This window comes from Macrosteles quadrilineatus, unplaced genomic scaffold, assembly GCF_028750875.1.
Source record: "Macrosteles quadrilineatus isolate MER2022 unplaced genomic scaffold, UCM_ALF_1.0 Scaffold_1__1_contigs__length_201487025, whole genome shotgun sequence".
Lineage (NCBI taxonomy): Eukaryota > Metazoa > Arthropoda > Insecta > Hemiptera > Cicadellidae > Macrosteles > Macrosteles quadrilineatus.
In genome coordinates, this window is record NW_026542594.1 from 46,538,821 (window position 1) to 46,561,527 (window position 22,707).

The following is a 22,707-nucleotide window of genomic DNA, read 5'->3' on the forward strand; positions in this document are numbered from 1 at the left end:
AGCTTTTGCACATTTCTTCCATACCCTAAATACAAACAATTTATGGGGGGGTGCCCGATTTTTAGTTCCGCCATCTTGAAATACGACACCATCTTTGTTTTCTTAAGAGGAATTGAACTATTCATTGAAAATGGCCTAAAATCGCCCAAAAGGACACATTTACGCCATTTCGTATATATCATGTTTTGTTAACAATTAAATTTGCTATAAAACGAGATAAAAACCACTTCGATAACTTAAATAGTCTTGAAGATATAAACTGTTAAAGTTGAAAATTTGATATATTCCTCTACGCTACATGTAGTTTTTGCTATATATCACCCAAACGGTCAACGGTACGTATCTGTTATTATGATATATTTTATTCGTAATTAAATTTGCTACAAAATGAGATGAAAATCTCTAAATTAACTTAAATAGTTCGGAAGATATAAACCGTTAAAGTTATAAGCTTCTTTAATTTCTGTATGCAATAGGTTGGTGTTTCTTAAAAGTCCCCGCGATTCGTTTTTTCTGCACGTATTGCGTCAGAAGACTACAGATTCACACATCAATACTGGACCTAAAATAGTACTTTTTAAAGTACTTCTTGGCTTTTTTCACCCAAGAGGGGTTGGCCCACAAGGAGTAAGTTGAAAATCTTAAATAAAAGCATAGGCCATGATGCATATCAAATTAAAGTGATTTACCTGTAGAACGCGTTACCACAAATTGCACTTTAAAAGGACAAGTGGGTCAAAAGTTATAACATTTTATAGTTTTGCTTATTTATTTATTAATGGTCAACACCATTTCATCTCATCTTGATGAAGCTTGGAAAGTTCCCTAGGGGTCTTAAAAATGGTAATGTGCTACCAATTTTCAAGGAAGGTGACCCGTCCGTCAAAAGTTATCGTCCAGTGGTGGTACAACCTACATCGGCTAATATATTTCCAGCAATTCTACTTCATGGACTCTTTTTCTTTGAACAATGTCATCGTGTCCTATCAACATTCAACATGGCTTCAATAAAGGGCGAACTACCTTGACCAATTTGGTTCCGTACCAGGAAGGTCGATTCTGTCAATTTGGACCTATCCAAGGCTTTTGACCGTGTAAGTCACACTTATCTCGTGGCAAAGCTTGGTGGATTGGGATCACTGAATCATACTTGTATGATTTGAGGACTATTTGTGGAATCACTTATTAACAATGAAATTTGCTGGAGCGAAGTCTTGTAACATCGAAGCTTCTTCTGGTGTACCTCAAGGATCTATCTCTACTGGGACCAATTTTATATTCAATATTCATTAATATATGGCTGACGTTGTCAAAGATTCTTGACAACTGGGTTCATTCACTCCTATTCCTCTGATAAGACCACCATTTTGAGAGAGGTGCCTCAGGGCTCTGTTTTAGGCCCTATCCTATTCCTGCTCATCATTAACACCCTTCCATCTTGCATATCAACCGCCAAACCAACACTATTTTCTGATGACACCCCACTCTCCATTTCCAGCCTCACTATCGAAAGCTTGGGGCTCACTACCTTTCGGGAAGCAAGTAGCTTAATCGAGTGGTTTGATTCCAACTTTCTCTCCGTCAACGCCGAAAAAACCAAACTTTTGCACTTTTCTATTTCAAAGAGCCTCTCTAATGGATTCAGCCTACTTCTGGATGACACAACAGTTCATCCAACTAACTGTGTTAGGTTTCTGGGACTGACACTATATAAACATTTTGATTTCTCAGATCACATTAAGCAGGTTTCAACAAAAGTCAGTTCTGAAATTTTTGTTCTACGTAGTTTAAAGAACACATCTACCTTCGAAGTTCTAATATCCGTATATTACGGACTAATATATCCTCATTTAGCGTATGATATAGCCTATTCCTATAGCGTATGCTATACCTATATGGGACTATGAAATTTAAAAAAATAAATTTCTATTTAAATTCCAAAAATGGGCTGTGCGAACAATTTTATCTCTGCCCAAACGCAAATCATGTAAAAAGTTTTCTCAGTATCGAAATGCCTCCAGCAGGACATCAATGGAATTTCAATGTGGTTTATGCAAATAAGCAAAATGGAATGCTTTTGAATGAATTCAAGTGGATGATAGTTCCATTCAACAGGACCTCAACAACCTCTCTTTTTAACTATTCAATAAATGGGAATGCACTTGTTAGATCCACCTCTGTCAACGACCTTGGAGTATCATTTACATCATATCTCAACCCTGATGATCAAGATAACAGGTTAACAAGGAAAGCAAACTCAGCCCTTGGTTTCATTCTGAGATTATCCAGAAATGGGTTGTCTGTGTGGGCTGTGCTCTCCTTGTTGGAATATTGTTCTCCTGTATGGTCCCAATTTATACAGTTGGTCGTTCACAGGACATCGAAAGAGTGCAGCTCTTGTTTTAGAATCGTAGGACTTCGTCTGGGATACCCATTCAGGGTTTTACCCATTTGAGGATCTTCGACAGCATCTTCGGCTAAACCACTTGAGTTCTCGAAGGCGTATTTGCTGACCAGGTTTTCCTGAGGAAGAATCTCATTGCAGAACTTGACTCTCCTGATCTGCTGAGCAGGGTAAATTATCGCTGCTCCAGACCATCCTGATCTCAGGATCTCAGGACCTATTTGAAAGGGGATATCATTCTACAGCATACGCCTACAACAGCACGCTACCAAGACTACATCGTTTGGGAAGCAGTATTCCTAAAAATATCGAATTTTTCTCCTCAAGTTTTATTACTTGTAGGAAATAGCTGCTTGCTTGTTTCTCATAATCCTTGGTGGCCCATAATACAGTAGAGTGGTCCTATGATCCAGTTTGTTATTGCATTTCTTGTTTGCTTTCATATTTATTAAAATGTTGATGCATGTTGATAGAATTTTTAAATATCATCACTTTAAACCGATCAATTTATGGAATTCCAGGTTTATTGACATCTTTTTTATTCAATTCTTGATAAGTTTGTTATACATTTATTCTTGTTGAGCATTGTTTTGCTTGTTAATACTATTGTTTGATATGTATGATCCTTGTTGTTAAGTTCCGTTACGTATGTTATAGTGTTATGCAATGAGATGAAATGGTGTAGACCGTTAATTAATAAATAAATAAGCAAAACTAAAAAATTGTATAACTTTTGACCCACATGTCCTTTTATAGCGCAGTTTGTGGTAACGCGTTCTACAGGTAAATCTCTTTAATTTGATATGCATCATGGCCTATGCTTTTATTTAAGATTTTCAACTTACTCCTTGCGGGCCGACCCCTCTTGGGTGAAAAAAGTCAAGAAGTACTTTAAAAAGTACTATTTTAGGTCCAGTATTGATGTGTGAATCTGCAGTCTTCTGACGCAATACGTGCAGAAAAAACAAAGCGCGGGGACTTTTAAGAAACACCAACCTATTGCATACAGAAATTAAAGAAGCTTATAACTTTAACGGTTTATATCTTCCGAACTATTTAAGTTAATTTAGAGATTTTCATCTCATTTTGTAGCAAATTTAATTACGAATAAAATATATCATAATAACAGATACGTACCGTTGACCGTTTGGGTGATATATAGCAAAAACTACATGTAGCGTAGAGGAATATATCAAATTTTCAACTTTAACAGTTTATATCTTCAAGACTATTTAAGTTATCGAAGTGGTTTTTATCTCGTTTTATAGAAAATTGAATTGTGAACAAAACATGTTATATACAAAATGGCGTAAATGTGTCCTTTTGGGTGATTTTAGGCCATTTTCAATGAACAGTTCAATTCCTCTGAAGAAAACAAAGATGGCGTCGTATTTCAAGATGGCGGACCTAAAAATCGGGCACCCCCCCATAAATTGTTTGTATTTAGGGTATGGAAGAAATGTGCAAAAGCTGCAGCTTTAATCCATCAGGTCACTATCATTTTGCTAAGCCACCACACTACGTAGGGAATAGAAAATATTCGTTTACTTTTATGTATGCAAAAATACCGACCATGTGCAACACTACGTCACAGTGGTGGATAGTTGTACGAAAATTTAACCGTAAAATCTGAAAACAGCCAGCTTTATTACCTAAAACATATGGGATATTGCAGTGAATCTATCCACTAGTGTGACGTCATGAACCTTCAGCATGGCGTGCTTTTCTAGGGTTGTGTCCTGATTGCGAACAGTCCAGATTGCGAACAAGGGTAAAATCGTCCAGACTGCGAACACCTCAAAAATGCTGTGGACTACCTGAACATGAGTCGTCCAGACTGCGAACAAATATTTTTGAATCTGTAAAGATGGTTTAGTAGCTGTTGTTGAACGTGAGATTTAATTGCTTGTTGAGTTGGGAATGTGATTGAATGATTTATGTTGTAATGTGTAATGCATATACATGTTATTTCGGATGTAAGATGTATGTAAGTATGGTATTTATTTTAGTTGCTATTTAAATTGCTCGTTGACGATGTTTTTTTAGGTAATGATTGAGTTTGGAATGTGATATTGGCAAATGCATGATATTTCGGCTAATTATAGTCAGTTTCTCTTATATTAATATGTGAGGCTATTTTTGTGAACAAAACTCCTCCGTTATTTCTGGACCGATTTTAACGTTTGAGGTGTCAAATAATTCGTCTCAATTTGTAGTATTGCATAAACGTTTTAGAACTTAAAAAACTCTTACCCTTAAGGGCACGAGACGCTATCAAAGGTCGCATCTTCCCCATAAGAATTACATTGAAAGCAAATTTAAAAACAAAAACAACTGTATATAAAAAGAAACTCACCAGCTTTTTGGGAGTAAATATCGATGTTTGTAATATTTATGAGGTAATAGACAAATCTAAACAGTCAATCAGTTTTGTTGGAAGAACAGACAATTTCTTGAGTTTAAAGGAGAAATGTTGAAAACAGGAGGAGGAGACAATTAATAGGAAATCTTATACGAATAAGAAGAGTAGAGGAGAGGCCTGGTCTCACAGTAAGGAATCCAGGTACACACTCACTTGGGGAGATGAATCATTTTTGTCAGTTATGCTAAGCAACTTAAAAACATGAAGAATATACAACAGATGTTGTCACAGTGATAAAGTAAACCTACCTAAAGTCCGAACAAATAAATACATGCAAGAAATGTTTACTGGTTAAAAGCTTTAAGTCGGGAAACATTTGTAGAAAACACTAAAAAATAAGGCCGGGTCCAAAAAATTCTAAAATACAAGAAGCCTTTATTATATCAAAGAGCTATTTAATAGCGTGGGTATTACAATTAGTCACATAAGCATTTAGTCGGGTCTTTTAAACTCATCGAAAATTATTACTGTTATACTGTAGTTTTAAAATAACTTCTGTACCTATAATACCTGCACTTGACAGTTGCTCGATTTCGAGCAACAGGTACCCTAGTTCATATGAAATGATTGTTTTATTTCCTTTACTCTGAGATTGTTTAGTAGTTGCTTGTTCAAGTCAAACATATTATAATTAATTTTAAATAAACAGCCAATTTAAATACCTATTATCAGAACGAATTTGTGAGTCTGGAAGAATCTGTCTGTTAATAAGGGGCTTTACCACCTAATTATACTACGTCTCATAAAGATATGTGTCTTCAAGAACATTCATCCTTTCCATTATGTATATTACCAGTCTTAAGTTGTGATTTAGGCTAAATCATTCTGTTAAGGGTTTATGAAAGGGTTATATGAAAGGGTTGAAAACCCCAACCACTCAAAATGTGTTCGCAATCAGGAATCCTCCCCACCCCACGGACGACCCCCTCCACCTCGTAGACCCAAACATGTTCGCAGTCTGGACTGTTCGCAATCAGGACTGTTCGCAATCAGGAGGACACCCTTTTCTAGTGGTGCCTTGGTCGAAATCCCAAACAATGGCCTTTGACAGGTAGAAAGTACAGTCAGGTCCCAAAACAAGAGACTTAAGACAAATGTCCATATTCGTCGTTGCACGACACGACGAGACTGGACACATTTAAATGTGTCCAAGCTTAACGTTGCACGCAAACGACGAACCTGGACACACTTATAAGTTGTCCAGGGGTGGCGTTGCACGACACGACGAATATGGACACATTCAAATGTGTCCAAGTTTAACGTTGCATGCAAACGACGAACCTGGACAGGTTTTTAAGTTGTCCAGGGGTGGCGCTGCACGACACGACGAAACTGGACACATGCAAATGTGTCCAAGTTTAACGTTGCATGCAAACGACGAACCTGGACAAGTTTTTAATTTGTCCAGGGGTGGCGTTGCACGACACGACGAATCTGGACACATTCAAAAGTGTCCAAGGGTAACGTTGCACGCAAACGACAACCCTGGAAACTTAATCTGTCCAACTTTAACGTTGTCCGCGTGTGTCGTTGTCCAAGTTCGGCGCGGTCCCTTTTTAAACGACTAATTGAATAACAATGGACATTCATACAAAAATTTTACAGCCGTAAACATTTAACGAAGCTCTAAAAGTTTTCTATCAATTATATAGTTTTTGAGATACCAATAATCGAAAGAGTTAAGATGTTCACTCTGCATATAGTTAATGGTTATGGTATGATAGGCTGGAAGAATGAGTACTGCATTGATTGGGTGCATTCCCATAGCGATTAGTCTATTACACCATTATTACACCTACACCACAATGATGGTTGATTATCTAGCTGGACCGATTCCATCGCTGTAGACTGCACCCAGGCACTTGCGGCGTGAGTTTTGTTTACATCCCGGAACATGGAGTCTCAGATATTAGATTTCCACCCGACCAACATCTGATCAATTCGTTATGTACAACACACGGCTTGTTGTGTCTGATGTCGCCATAGTCATCAACACACAGTGATCACGATATTGCCACTGCCACCGACTGTGGGCTCTTTTAACATATAGTAATTCATGATCAGCTGGGGTCAAGTGTTGATGGGTGCCTCTCGAGGTGATATATAGAAGGCAGTGGTATCCGCGCGTCACTCGCTAGAGCTTCAACCTAGAAGGCAGTGGTAATTTCCGTTCAGCGCTATCCACATATCGCTTCGCACCTAGAGACTCGTTCATTTCTAGTCGCGCCGCGGTCGCAGACACTTTTAGCTCCTCAGTCCACACGCCTCCCGCACCCAAGACTGACCTCGTCACTCGCTTCTCTGCCGAGCGTAGATCCGAGATCGAACGTCTAGTCTACATCTACATCTTGTGCTTTCGTGTGACAAATGAATCTAGGAACGTTTCAAGTGTCAAATTTGAGTGATCTTTAACAATAATTTTCCAAGTGCGTGGAATATCTACACAAACAAGGCTGAAGTTTTTCACAGCGGTAGAACGTCTGTTGCTCAGAATTCTTGAACTTGAAAGTTTGAGTTCACCCGAGCTCTTTACTGCAAAGTATTTTCGTTCTGTAATGGTAAAACCCGCCCTCGCTCGAGACAAGAGGTTTGGTAAGTACTTTTCTCATAATAGAACTATTTAACGTCTAAATACGTTTAATGTTAACACAATCCTAAAGTCTTACACTAATGATAAGAAAACAATTCACAGTACACAACTTCTTTGTACAAATTATTTTAGGCGGAAGCGAATATTATAATTAAAGTAAAACCTCGTTACTTCCAAGTTTCTTAGTTTGCCTAATGAACACGAGAATAGGTTTATCTAAGCAATTTATCGATATTACACAACTAAAAAAACTTAAATAAACGGTATCAGCAATCTGACACATTCTCTCTCCCATTAGCTTGTCAACAACCTTTATCATGGGTAAGCGATGAGAGTAACTATGATATTTAATCGGCAAAATCACAATAGTTGCATTAACTTTTTAACCGTAATATTTACAGGAATGGATTAAGAATTATAAGGATTATCACATACTAATTTCAATCAAAACAAGTTTTTTGTTTAGAAAATACTATTTTCTCTTATGTTATGGGAAAATAACATGATTTACAATGGTTTTTGAACAGCATTTTTTACGGAAATGAGTTATACCATTTTGTTTAGTATTTAAAGGGCTACAACCTACTAAATCTTTATAAAAATCGTTCGGGCCATTTTCGAGAAAATCCTATTTTCCGTTATTCTATGGGTTTTACAGGAAAATCAACATAAAAAATCGAAATTTGAAAAAAATGAAAAAAAACGGCTGGAGATACCATGGATTAGTGCCTACATATACCAAATTTCATCAAAATCGGACCACAGGTGTAGACTGTAGCTCTGTACACATCCACACATACAGACACACACACACACACACAGACATCACTTCGAAATCCACTTTTTGGGTCCAGGGGACCCAAAACAGATAGCCTATATCCACTCAAAACTCAAAGTCAAAAATGTTGACGAAAACAATACTTTCTCCATATACTATGTAAAGGGGGAGAAAGTAAAAGCGTGCTTTAAAAATTTTATTATTGAAATAAGCGAACATGGATGCAAATCCAGTTCCATCTTGTCGTAAAATATCAAGTGTCATTCGTATATTTTTTTCTTTCGTCAAAATTGTAGTTTATTTCATTTACATCACGTTTGTACCTGACGAGAGTGTTTATAAACACATAATATATTAAAATTGTCAGCAAATTGTTACCTTGGCTTGGCTATCTCAAGACATCGATGATTGTTGGGTGTACGGTATTGTTTTCCTTCGTTTACATACTAATAAAGTGATAGTGACCAACGCTAACTAATTTTGTCAATAAGCTCATCCAGAAATTTCTATCTCTCCTACAACATGTGAATTAATCATGGGGAACTAGGCTAATAGATAGGAATTAAAATCTAGCACTATTTACCTTCCTCCCTTTTGATGTGTGTTTCATACAAAACACAAATCATTTATCATTTGTGATTTAAGACCATTCATAAGAGAGCAAAGGTAGGACCAATTCAAGACTCCGATTACCCTCTCAAGATGGTTGTCACGAACCAATATGTTCATAGAGATATTCTTACAGCATAATACGCGCTCTCTTGAGCGATATTCAGAACAATTTGTTGTATCTGGAAGCCTGCAAAGAGTAGTTTCCAAAGGGGCTGTGGCCCACCCTCGCAGTGGAATGCGTCCTAACACAAATGCTGCAAATTTAACCTGGGGATCCTCTAGCATGCCACTTATTCAACGGTGCTTAGATAGATCACGTGTAATTTAACAAGTTCCTAGAAAAGCGAGAGTGATTCCCAATGACGTCACACTCACGGAGGGAGCTGCAACCTCACAAGCGTATGCGAACATTGCGAACAGCTCGCGACGGGAATCGTTGACGGCTTTCATCTTTTGTCTAATTTTAGCCGAACGGCGGCGCTCGTGCCAAAGATTTCCTCACTTTAAAATTCTAATAATCATTACTACTTAATATTCCAACGAATAGATCTATTTATGTGGAAACAACCGTTAGATGTTGGGATAAATGTAGTTCTTACTTTTATTTACTTGTCTACACTACTCTGGCTGATTTGCATTTAGGATGTTTTATTTATTAATCTTGTTCAAGGACGTAGAACACATGAGGATTAGGCATATTACTATGTAGAATCAGTTTTCATGATTCTTCCACACCATCGTGCTACTTTTATTGATCTGTTGTCCTACCCTCGCCCCCACGGCCGATAGTGAGGTCCCCCCCATCATTGGACGAGTATCATTTGTTGGTGATGCTCAACCAACTCTGTCATACTGTATACAATTCAAATCACATAATCGTGGGTTTTGATGTACTGTATATCTATGGCTGTCAGTTTTGCGAGTAGTACCGTAGCTTATTACATTGATACATACTCGAAATCGTTATAAATAGAATTCACTAGTATTTAGTATGATTATTTGACTGCCAGGAGGTCCCAGATAGGTAGGAGACGGTGAAAGTATGACCCACTGGCCTAGATAATAGAACTTGGCACAGATCCGTTACATCACTGCATCCTGGAGTGCAACTGCTGTAGGGGTTGTAGCTCGTAGCACACCGTTGTCAGAACCCAGGTCAAACAAGCGCTACTGCTTTAGCATAACAATATTCTGAATTTGGCTGGGTGTGGTGGTGCAATCTAGCTATACAGGGTGAACTGGGGAACAACTTAACCTTGCCACCATTGGTATCTCAGAAACTATTAGATTTAGAGAGAACATTAAATGGAGAACTTCAACTAGTTTTTAATGATATTAAAACATATGAATTCCAATGTTTCAAAAATGGCCATCATTTTCCAATATGGTGGCTAACTTTACATTTTTAACGGACACCCTGTATTTTATGATTGTTTTCGATTCTAGATGCAATTTTAAGACTTTTATACTCTTGGCATTTTCTCTCTAAACCAACTCTTGTTTAGAAGCTATAGCGTGTTAAACGGCTGCACTTTACTTGACGTCCTACACTCATTCGAATGAAAATATCGATTGATATATCGATTAGTCGATTGCTTCATTCGATATATCGTTTGGTTAGCTAGGTAAGGTTAACCTAACCTAACTAACCAAACGATATATCGAATGAAAATATCGAATCGAAAAAAAACAATCGAATGAGTGTAGGACGTCAAGTAAAGTGCAGCCTGTTAAACTTTGAAAAATTAGCTATGACATAATTATATGACACACTAGCAGAGTAGCCTACCCGTCCTTCGTCCGGGGTTGATGTATGTTTAAATGGTGCTTTTTGAAATCTTAAATGAAAAACAGTGTAGAATAAGATTCAATTTCAATAAATGTACCTATCAAAACATTTTAACTTACTAATTACATAAAAAAAACATTTTCAAACAATAAAACAAATAAAAAACTCAAAGCTTTTACTTACTTTTAAATGATAAAATCAAACAATAATTTACAACATCTGGTTAATATTACGGTTTGAATGAAAAGAAACATGTGATCTTGCTTTTAAAAAGCATTGCTCACTTAGCATTGATTATAAAAAATCTCATTATATTATGTGAACAAACAAAAACATTAACACTCTTACTACTAAAACAAACAGAAACATACTTAGCCCTACTATTTATAGTTCATACTATTCATGCACCAAAGGCAAGTGCATATACAACTTAGTTTTTTATTGGTGTTTTTCAATTGAAATATTTGTATATCAGCTTAGAAACTTAGAATTAGGAACTTTAATGTCATTCAAACAATTTTTATGTCAAGGGTCGGTTAAGTTAAGAGGAACTTGGTTGAAAATATACATGTAATGACGATGAAAAGCTCGTAAAAAGTTATTCATTATTAGAATAGAATGTGAAATCTACAGGCGGAAGTGTCAAAAGTTATAATATAGATAGGTATAGAAAACATCATAACTAATCTATGGGTAGTAATATGAAATTATGATTTAAAAATTTGTGAAAAGACAAAAGGTGTGAACAATATTTCTCTCAAAATAGCAAAAAATATACAATTAATTATCTCCTTGAAAAAAAGGTTTCAATTTTTAAGGTGTGTGCCCTACACTAAACACATGTTAAGTGTTCAAAAATGTTAAAATGATTCAAGTAAATGTAAACTTTAAAATTTCACTATTTTTTACACCAAAATCTTTCAATACATTCATAAAGTCATATAGCTCAAAGTCTATAGCTGTTTTTGATTCACATTTGCGAAATTTTTAATAATTAATTAGGGTTAGAAACAACAACAAATATACAATCTCACTTATTTAATAAAATCAATAATCAATGAACCATCAAATATAAGAATAAATAAACATGTCACATGATTGTAGAGAATATCATATGCCTATTTCTATTTATAAACCAGCTGTGGAATTGTAAATTAATGTGGTTTGACAGTTCAGCTTGTTTACATTTGGGTGGCATAGCAAATTGCAAACATTGTATGTGATCTCATGGAAGCCATGGAGACCAATCAATATTTACTTTTAAAATCCTCACCTCAGGACTTTTAAAGCCAAAGGGGCAAAGCCCACGGTCAGCATCGAAGTGTGAATAGTCCTATAAAGGTCCTTGGTAAGGTAGCTATATTTTTGTATAATTTAAGCCCAGTCAGTACAGTAGTTTATGCGCCTATTAGTAACAAACATACATACAGACACCACTAGATTTTTATATAATAGTTTAGATATAGATAGATGACTATAATGACACGGCAAGCTAATATTTCAAGTTTTATCACGATGTAGTTCCTAAACAACAGTTTAGGAGCCGTGATTCTTTACTAAAGATTCTGACAACGACAACGAATGCTTGTTTGAACTTAGATTTGCTCTTTTGTCTCTGCTTAACAACAAAATAACATCCCAAGTGAAAATCGAAGCCTGTGGGCTAGCGAGATGAAGTGATTGAAAAACGCAATAACTAAACCTATAAGATTTTCTTGCCTATAAGATCACATTGCCTGAAAACCCCTTTTTATTTCAGCATATTGTGCAAGGTTCATTTCTGTCGAGACTCATCCAGAGACGAGTCGTATGACTAGGTAAAGAAGTAGTTAATCCCATTAGCCACGAGGCAAAACTAATACAAAGTTATTATCAGATGTAGATATCGCGAACGCTCATTAATGAGTTTCTGTATCACGACGTTGACTCCTGATTGCTGAACTCTCTTATCTATATCACTAGACATGACAGGTGAGTGTTGCACCGAGACTCGCCCGCCTCCGTGTCGACGACCAAGTGGAATGGTTACCCATCAGTATCAGTACATCCAGGGGTACATCTCTTTATGACTATGAAGCTCTTTCAAATCATTCAAACAACATTGATCTCCGCCTCCGCTATTATATCGCTCCGGACTATAGCAGTTGTTATTCACAGCAGCATAGAAACAACCCGATTGTCAATTTTGCTGTATTTAATTATGTTCGATATATGGCGACAAAAACTTTCGGCTGATCAAACCTAGGCAAATAGATGCATTGAATAACAAACCCGCTTAAACATCCGTCAGCTCACAATGCTTTCTGTTATCCGCTAGAAGCTAATCACTTTTCACTGAAGTAATCATTTCCTCATAGTTAGTGTCAATATATCCAAAGCAGACTAACACACACCCCGGCGATAAATCAAGGCTGTTACCAACAGCACCATACCATATTGTGCTGTACCAATCGCGGTGCAACCGGCTGTTACCAACAACACCATTCCATACTGTACAGTACCAATCGTGGTGCAACAGGCTGTTACCAACATCAGCATACCATACTGTACTGTACCAATCGTGGTGCAACAGGCTGTTACCAACAACACCATACCATACTGTACTGTACCAATCGTGGTGCAACAGGCTGTTACCAACATCAGCATACCATACTGTACTGTACCAATCGTGGTGCAACAGGCTGTTACCAACATCAGCATACCATACTGTACTGTACCAATCGTGGTGCAACAGGCTGTTACCAACATCAGCATACCATATTGTGCTGTACCAATCGTGGTGCAACAGGCTGTTACCAACATCAGCATACCATACTGTACTGTACCAATCGTGGTGCAACAGGCTGTTACCAACATCAGCATACCATACTGTACTGTACCAATCGTGGTGCAACAGGCTGTTACCAACATCAGCATACCATACTGTACTGTACCAATCGTGGTGCAACAGGCTGTTACCAACAGCACCATACCATATTGTGCTGTACCAATCGCGGTGCAACCGGCTGTTACCAACAACACCATTCCATACTGTACAGTACCAACCGTGGTGCAACAGGCTGTTACCAACATCAGCATACCATACTGTACTGTACCAATCGTGGTGCAACAGGCTGTTACCAACAACACCATACCATACTGTACTGTACCAATCGTGGTGCAACAGGCTGTTACCAACATCAGCATACCATACTGTACTGTACCAATCGTGGTGCAACAGGCTGTTACCAACATCAGCATACCATACTGTACTGTACCAATCGTGGTGCAACAGGCTGTTACCAACATCAGCATACCATACTGTACTGTACCAATCGCGGTGCAACAGGCTGTTACCAACATCAGCATACCATACTGTACTGTACCAATCGTGGTGCAACAGGCTGTTACCAACATCAGCATACCATACTGTACTGTACCAATCGTGGTGCAACAGGCTGTTACCAACATCAGCATACCATACTGTACTGTACCAATCGTGGTGCAACAGGCTGTTACCAACATCAGCATACCATACTGTACTGTACCAATCGCGGTGCAACAGGCTGTTACCAACATCAGCATACCATACTGTACTGTACCAATCGTGGTGCAACAGGCTGTTACCAACATCAGCATACCATACTGTACTGTACCAATCGTGGTGCAACAGGCTGTTACCAACATCAGCATACCATATTGTGCTGTACCAATCGTGGTGCAACAGGCTGTTACCAACATCAGCATACCATACTGTACTGTACCAATCGTGGTGCAACAGGCTGTTACCAACATCAGCATACCATACTGTACTGTACCAATCGTGGTGCAACAGGCTGTTACCAACATCAGCATACCATACTGTACTGTACCAATCGCGGTGCAACAGGCTGTTACCAACATCAGCATACCATACTGTACTGTACCAATCGTGGTGCAACAGGCTGTTACCAACATCAGCATACCATACTGTACTGTACCAATCGTGGTGCAACAGGCTGTTACCAACATCAGCATACCATACTGTACTGTACCAATCGTGGTGCAACAGGCTGTTACCAACATCAGCATACCATACTGTACTGTACCAATCGTGGTGCAACAGGCTGTTACCAACATCAGCATACCATACTGTACTGTACCAATCGTGGTGCAACAGGCTGTTACCAACAACACCATACCATACTGTACTGTACCAATCGTGGTGCAACAGGCTTTTACCAACATCAGCATACCATACTGTACTGTACCACCACTACTACTGTAACACCACTACAATACCATACTGTACTGTATCAATCGTGGTACAACAGGCTGGAACAAAATAAAAAGGAAAGTAAACAAAATAGTTGTCACTACTCACATGTGTTTATAACAAGCCAGCCACAGGTGACTAGTATATAACCAAATCTTGTAAAAAGGGGAAAACATTAGTTGTAACTATTGAGCAAAAATTAAGATTACACTGAAGATTACTTAATATAGGGGAAAATAGTTCAGATCAAATACTGATTATTTTACTTAGAACTCTCCCACTAAAACTCAATCCCTGAAGTACTGAGGCTTTCCAAGTAAACTAATTACATCTGGAGGGGGGGGGGGTTTAATTGGCATAAAACTATTACCGTGTGCTAAATAAATATCAATGAAAATAAACAGACAGAATTTAAATTTCTTAAGAAGTAGTATTACGATAAATCGTTGTCACAACCATTTTGAAATTATATGATTTTGTTTGTATATATATATTTTCTACTGTCTTTAAAAGTTGAACACCGGGTTTCAATGACTAGAGGGAAGAAAAATTCTGTGCGAGTAGCACTTAAACGTAAACAGGATCACAAAAAAGTATCTTATTTTTGATTGATTGCTTGCTTTTACATTACAGAGTTGTTATTATTTCAGCGATCAAATGCCTGTCTATGGTTTGTAATAAAAATGTTTTTCGTAAATTATGAAATGTTTGTTTACAATATTGTTTTATTTTTACCCAAATAAACTAAAACTGAACAAGGCTCGGACCCCGGTACATACTGAACATATTGTATAGCCTCCTCATAGCCTGGTTAGTGTGAGCTGAGCTAGGCTCGGACCCCGGTACATACTGAACATATTGTATAGCCTACTCATAGCCTGGTTAGTGTGAGCTGAGCTAGGCTCGGACCCCGGTACATACTGAACATATTGTATAGCCTCCTCATAGCCTGGTTAGTGTGAGCTGAGCTAGGCTCGGACCCCGGTACATACTGAACATATTGTATAGCCTCCTCATAGCCTGGTTAGTGTGAGCTGAGCAAGGCTCGGACCCCGGTACATACTGAACATATTGTATAGCCTCCTCATAGCCTGGTTAGTGTGAGCTGAGCTAGGCTCGGACCCCGGTACATACTGAACATATTGTATAGCCTCCTCATAGCCTGGTTAGTGTGAGCTGAGCAAGGCTCGGACCCCGGTACATACTGAACATATTGTATAGCCTACTCATAGCCTGGTTAGTGTGAGCTGAGCAAGGCTCGGACCCCGGTACATACTGAACATATTGTATAGCCTCCTCATAGCCTGGTTAGTGTGAGCTGAGCAAGGCTCGGACCCCGGTACATACTGAACATATTGTATAGCCTACTCATAGCCTGGTTAGTGTGAGCTGAGCAAGGCTCGGACCCCGGTACATACTGAACATATTGTATAGCCTCCTCATAGCCTGGTTAGTGTGAGCTGAGCAAGGCTCGGACCCCGGTACATACTGAACATATTGTATAGCCTACTCATAGCCTGGTTAGTGTGAGCTGAGCTAGGCTCGGACCCCGGTACATACTGAACATATTGTATAGCCTCCTCATAGCCTGGTTAGTGTGAGCTGAGCAAGGCTCGGACCCCGGTACATACTGAACATATTGTATAGCCTACTCATAGCCTGGTTAGTGTGAGCTGAGCTAGGCTCTTCTTGTAAACACTACTTTCACACTTCACTTCGTTTTCTATTGTCCTTGGAAATATTTCAATTACAGCATACCTTGGAAAATGTCTCTAAACAGCCAGTCTATCACCTGTAGTTGATATTAGTTTACTCAGTTGTCTAGCATGTTGGTCGTTTGTCTGGCCACCAATAGTATTGTGAAATGTCACATATCAACTTGTACGTTGCACAACCATCGCTTGGTTGTTTTGCTTTGTCGTCGTCAGCCGCTGGCCGATTCGCAGAGGCGTGTACAAAAGGTTACTATTATTAACCTGTTATTTTATGTGTGTAGCTGCTACAATTTTCGTCTTGACAATGCCTAAACCCCTTTACATATGATTTTAAAGCCCCATAATACCCCGTTCCCGTAATACCCGATCTTGCTCGTTGGCGAACTCATTCAAGTTTATCCAGCCCTACACCTTCAAACCAATTTCATAAAAATCAGACCAGAATTACTCGAGAGTTATTGCGTTCACGGACGTAAAACTCTATTTCGATAATTGTTTATTTAATCTAGTTTTTTATTTGTTTTCTATTGATATTTTACTATAAATATCTAAATTGCTCACCAAACCTAATTTTATTTTAAAAGAGACAATCTGGCATTTAAAAAGACATATTTCACTGAAAATCGTTCCAGGCAAATGGAAATTCGTTTAGTCTGCAAGTCTGTTGCGGTGCGGTATATATTTTAATCAATGGTGTATTATATAATTATGGAACTTAATTACCGTATGGATTGTGTAACGACAATCACTTCATAAGTATTACAATAAGTTCAAGTCATTCCGGCACATATAATTCGATTTTACAAATTTACTTGTTGTATAAGATACCTCTGTAGTGCTGGAGCTAGACACCTTACTACTAGCATAGATTAATCCTTACTGAAATCCTTACTGTAACAGCTTCTTGACCGTGCGCTTTGTTATTCGCAGTTTTTTGTGTAGTTTTTCCAGTCCCCAACTGATCGCTGTGTTCTATTAATCAAGTTTGATTGACATTTACTGATGACAGCTTTTCTCAAGTCAACTACGTCCAACAAATCTGCTTTCATCAGGTTCTGTACCTGCAATACTTTCTCCCCTGTCACTCTCTCTTTCGGGAATCGAGTGTGAGAAAACTATGCTTCGCTTGCGCTCTCCCCAAAACATTGCAACAACTTCTGACCGACAATGAGACGTTAATGAACACTTCCCAACAAGTTATGGTGTGACCGTACTTCGTACAATATTGTCACAAAAGTATAGACATCCGATAAGATTTCCTACCTTGATGGAACCTTGAGGTGTTATCAAGGTTGTCTTGGTTCTGATGAGGTACTTGAAATAGTCATTGTGTGTTTCCTTGACCGGTAAATCCTACTTTTGATTGGGTACCGGTAGTTATCAAACAAGGATTTCTAAGATGTTAACCTTAAGTGGAATTATTCTTCAACACCTCACACAATGATAGAACTAAACATATTTATGAATAGTTAATGGGTTAGTCAAACTACTAAGTATGAAGAATATAATTAGGAATTATTTAATCTATATTGAGCAATATTACGTGTATCATGAGTATATTTGCCAACGTAAATATCGTCAATGGGTGTGGTGAAAAGGGATAAAGAAAGGCTTCATGATATAATCTCGGGGAAGGGGCATTGCCTGCCATTATGAGTTAAAAATTACCCACAAACCCATTTAAATTTTATTATAATTGTATTATTATTGTGTACAATTACTCAATTATTATTGTAAATTACTCAATTTCAGGCTTGAGGTATCTAATTAATTACAAATTTATAATGATCAAACCAAAGGTTTTGTAAGAATATAGGGTTAAAACTATTTCGCCCCCTGGATCTATAATATGAACTCGTCTAAACAATCTAAGAACACGTACACAGTGAACTAGATAAATGCTCTTTGTTGCGCGATCAAAGAGAATTATTTTTGCTTACACAGTATACGAACGATTATTTTGATGCTCTGAAAATTATTTGGATATAATTTGAAGCCCAAGTGCCAGGACATTTTACGTTATGTTAACATATTAGACGCATACATCATCCGAATTTAAACAGCATTTAAGTTAATTTGTTGGAAACCCAATCAGTATCCGGAAAACCAACTTGACGTATTTAACGAGCAAGGTAATCGTCGTGGTGGTGTGGCCTATCATTAATAGACTCTCTGATTTATGTTATCACTTCAACTAAATAACACCACAATCAACAAGCATTTTGCCTGTTATCAATCCGGCGAAGTATTGGTTACTAACGAGAATGGCAAACTTATTGTCGTGACATTCACATTTCTTTGTACAACAGTTATTCAATTCCTTCACAACCATTACAACTCAAACCTAGCAGTCAACACCCTTATCGCTGCTTATCGAACAGGTACTGATTCTCTAGCGAGGTAAGAAAAGTAAGTTCCATGAGCATAATATATTACACATTTTGTTGTTTATTTATTTTTTACAACTTAAAGTTTTAAAACAAACTTTGATAATTGAAGTGCAAATCTTGATTTTCTAGGTACAGTAGAATCCATACAAATATTCGATCATCATTTGGATGTAAGAGTTTACAATTCCCAAATACACATTTGAATCCAAGCTTTAAACTTCCTTGGTGTTATTCGTCGAACAGATTTTGCAGCAATCTAAGTTATGTCCCATCACTATGGATATTTTCACTACTGTATTCCGTATTGTTCACTCTCCACCCTCAGTTTCACAAGACATTTCACTCCAGCTCTACCTGCTCGTTGCTCTTCCCTCCCCCTCCCTCATACACCTGAAAGGGTCTCACTCAAGGTCAAGCGGGGCCAAGGTTTTCAAAACTCTATTCAGGCAAAATTTATTCAGGCGTAAAACTGTTTGAGTCGCCGCCAAGTTCGCGGTGTACCTTCAAGTTGGGAGGTTTAGATCGTTAACTTATATACGCGGGTTATCTAGAGTTATCTACCTTGGACAAACGTTCATCAACATGGATCAACGAGGCTCGAGTATATGGTCATCAGAGAAACTGTGATATCATTAGCATTGTGATCCTCTAGTTAATTGGAAGTGACCAAAACTCCGATTTCCTTCAAATTTTATGGAAATTACCATTTTGAAGTTAAGTAGGAGGGATAAAACTAAAAGTATTTACCAATAATCAGGCTTACTGGCTTACATTTAGAGCTCTCTTGCTAACACGTTTTAAAATAAGTTTCTGGTTTTAAATATCACCAGATGAATGTTTAAAAAGTACAAAAATTGATATGAGAATGTTTGAAACCTTTTCCTGATTTATGGTGTCAGTATAGCCCTTTGAGCTTATTGATTAAATGTTATTGTCAAGTACAGTACACTATCATCCATGCTGCACTACGATTTAACATGAAGCTGCGTCCACACTTGGCGAACATTCGCGACGAACATGTACGTTTGTACGCTGAACAATGAAAAGACGTCCGCTGAACGTCCACTGAACGTCCGCTGAACGTCCGTTGAACGTCCGCTGAACATTATAGGCTTTTCGAGGGACAAAATATGGCGTTCGCTGTAACTCAGTATTTAGGTTTTTGTGAGTGAAGATGGACGCGCGTAGTATTCGGATGTTGAACTCTGATTGTGAAGTGATGTCTTGAAATTTCAAAAAAAGAATAAGTTTTGTCGTGAACCAATTAGTGTGAAAGGTAGAATAGCAGTAACCTTGAGGTTTTTGGCGAGTAAGGACTGTTATCGTTCTCTAATGTATTTGTTTAAAATATCCAGGCAAAGCATATAAAATATTGTTCCGGAAGTATCGACTGGGACGGTGACGTCGTCCTGTAATCCAGCTACTAGGAAGGCACAAATTGTGGATATTTTTAGGCGGGCACTCTGGATGCGATACTCCCTGGTGTGGATTAGCGTCCGCACTAGTGAATACTACGACTATCCGCAGTAGGCCTATCCTGATAATTAACAAATCCGTTAATACCAAGGCAATGTGGTTCGGATTCCAGTATAAAATGTAGGTCCCTTAGTCGCCATTAGCTGTATGGGCTATTAATTAACTGCTGTGTATAAGGGATATGTTTACAAAGAAACCTGTTACAAGCGCTTGTTGGCAAGCGCTTGCAAGCTCGAATCGGCGCGGCGTGAGAAAAGTCAACATACTATCAAGCGTGTGCGTTCACAGACAAAAGCTTGTGCCGGCTAGCAAGCGCTTACACGCTGCCTACCCTCCGCTAGCAGTCACGTGATCTCCTCGCTGGCGCCAGACAGCCAATGTGAACCCCTAGTAGCTAACAAGCGGCTGGTGAATTAAAAGCTCTGACAAGCACGCAAGAACATTTCGTACTTGTTTTCCGGCGCTTGTTGACCGAACCAGTCAGTTACAAACTACAACAGTACAGTATGGTAACAGTATGGATGTCGATGAGTTGATAGCTCAAGTAGAGCTTCCAATTTACAACAAATATATTACCCACGTATTGTGGTTTTCCCTAGAATGTTCAATAACGTTACCAATAGGACAAATATAACATATATGTATTAAGATTATAGACAAACAGATTTAATTAAATATTAATTAATAGGTTTTATTATTGGTCCAAAATTCGTTCTGGTACATGGATAGGTTGCTTATGCCAATTCCCCCAAAACTTCACTAAAACACTTCCAATTTTCTTGAGGATATAATTAAATGTGATTAACTCCATTCTCATATAAGAAAAAAACCTCACTTTGTCCAATTTCAATTGAGGAAATATATGGTGGTATTCCCCGAACCTACCTCTTCCGCGGTTAATTGCATGAAGACCTACTTTCCTCTTACAAAATTTTAATTCTACATTTTCAATCAAAAATAACTCTTCATCACTTAAGACTACAAGATCGCGCCACTCATCCTACACTCATCTCCAATCATACTTGGCTTAAAATACCTAATTTGTATGGTCGCAATTTTTCAATAAAAAGTATAAAGTATAAAAGTATAAAAGTATGTACAGCATTAGTTGATGCATTATCATGTAGAATGGCTTAATCATGCTCAATGATACGAAGAATTGCATACATCAACATCGTGTAACTCGTCCTACCAAGACTTTCTAAAGGAAATGAATCATGTTTCGAATGATTAAAGAGCTGTTTTAGAGATAAGCTTATCACCCGACAAAGCTTAGAACAGTAGGCCTACACTCTGGTGTATCAACTATGGCTGCTAACGCTAGTCTACCCACATATGGTTTTACTCTTATTGTTCACACTAGCAACAACAGTGCCCGTTGTGCCATCAAGCATCGGCATTCATTTTGACGTATATTTCGAGTTATGCACAAACTGCCTCCCTGTACATTTCTTGTGGGAGTTAAATTTGGTTTTTTCGAGTTCGTTTGGCTCTTCTACCCGCCCGATTTTCATAATTTTGGTCTTAAAATAAAGCTATGCAAGCACATATTTTGCCATCAAGCATCATCATTAATTATCTAATGTATTACTCGAGGAAAGAATTTTAATTAGATTTTCACTTCAATTAAATATGTATTCCAGCAGTTATAATTTTATTACCCTATATGTTTTGTTTGGTCTAAAAACGTTAAGTGAAATACCAGCTTTCATTTGAGCTATTAATTATTAAGATCGGACTACCTAAAGCACACTGCTGAATCACGAATCAACAATAATAACAATCGTTTTAGTACTTATCTGCAATCAATGATACGTAACTCTATTTTTATTTACGTTATTCTAAATGTCTTGGTCTTAAAATACTTCAAATGCTTTCACTTGAGATATTGATAGGTTTAATCAGTTAAGTTCAAGATACTGTATCGCTCAATCAGAAAATATAAATGTGATTATATCTTGGAAATATAATATAGTTTTAAATATATTTACTTAATTCTAATTGCGTTATTCTATTTGTTTTGAACCTTCAGTGAAATTCCAGCTTCCATTTGATTTATTGGTTATTAAGATCGGACGTACCTAAAGCACACAGCTAAATCACGAACAACACAAATTGTTTTATTTATCATCGATTTATAGTCAAACGATCTTGCTTGCGACCTCAACAGTAACTGTCGACTTTGACGGGTTTCACGGTTTCACCTAATAAATCTTAAAAAAATCAAACTTTCATAATTATTTGAAAATCTACACAAATTAGGCTTTCCAATGACCTATTAATTAATAAAATCGGTT

At 37.7% G+C, this 22,707-nt stretch overlaps 2 protein-coding genes across 2 annotated transcripts in view; both read left to right on the forward strand.

Annotated features, from left to right (window-relative positions):
• Positions 1-7,019: 7,019 nt before the first annotated feature.
• Positions 7,020-22,707, forward strand: part of LOC128982910 (putative phospholipase B-like lamina ancestor) — a 163,987-nt gene continuing 148,299 nt past the window's right edge. The window contains exon 1 of the mRNA XM_054401976.1: positions 7,020-7,418. The gene's annotated coding sequence lies outside the window, so the exon portion shown is untranslated. The remainder of the gene's footprint in view (positions 7,419-22,707) is intronic.
• LOC128996597 (calphotin-like) lies at positions 12,560-14,841 on the forward strand. Its single transcript, XM_054421996.1, has 2 exons — positions 12,560-12,566; positions 13,094-14,841. The coding sequence occupies exons 1-2, from the start codon at positions 12,560-12,562 to the stop codon at positions 14,839-14,841; spliced, it is 1,755 nt and encodes a 584-aa protein (XP_054277971.1).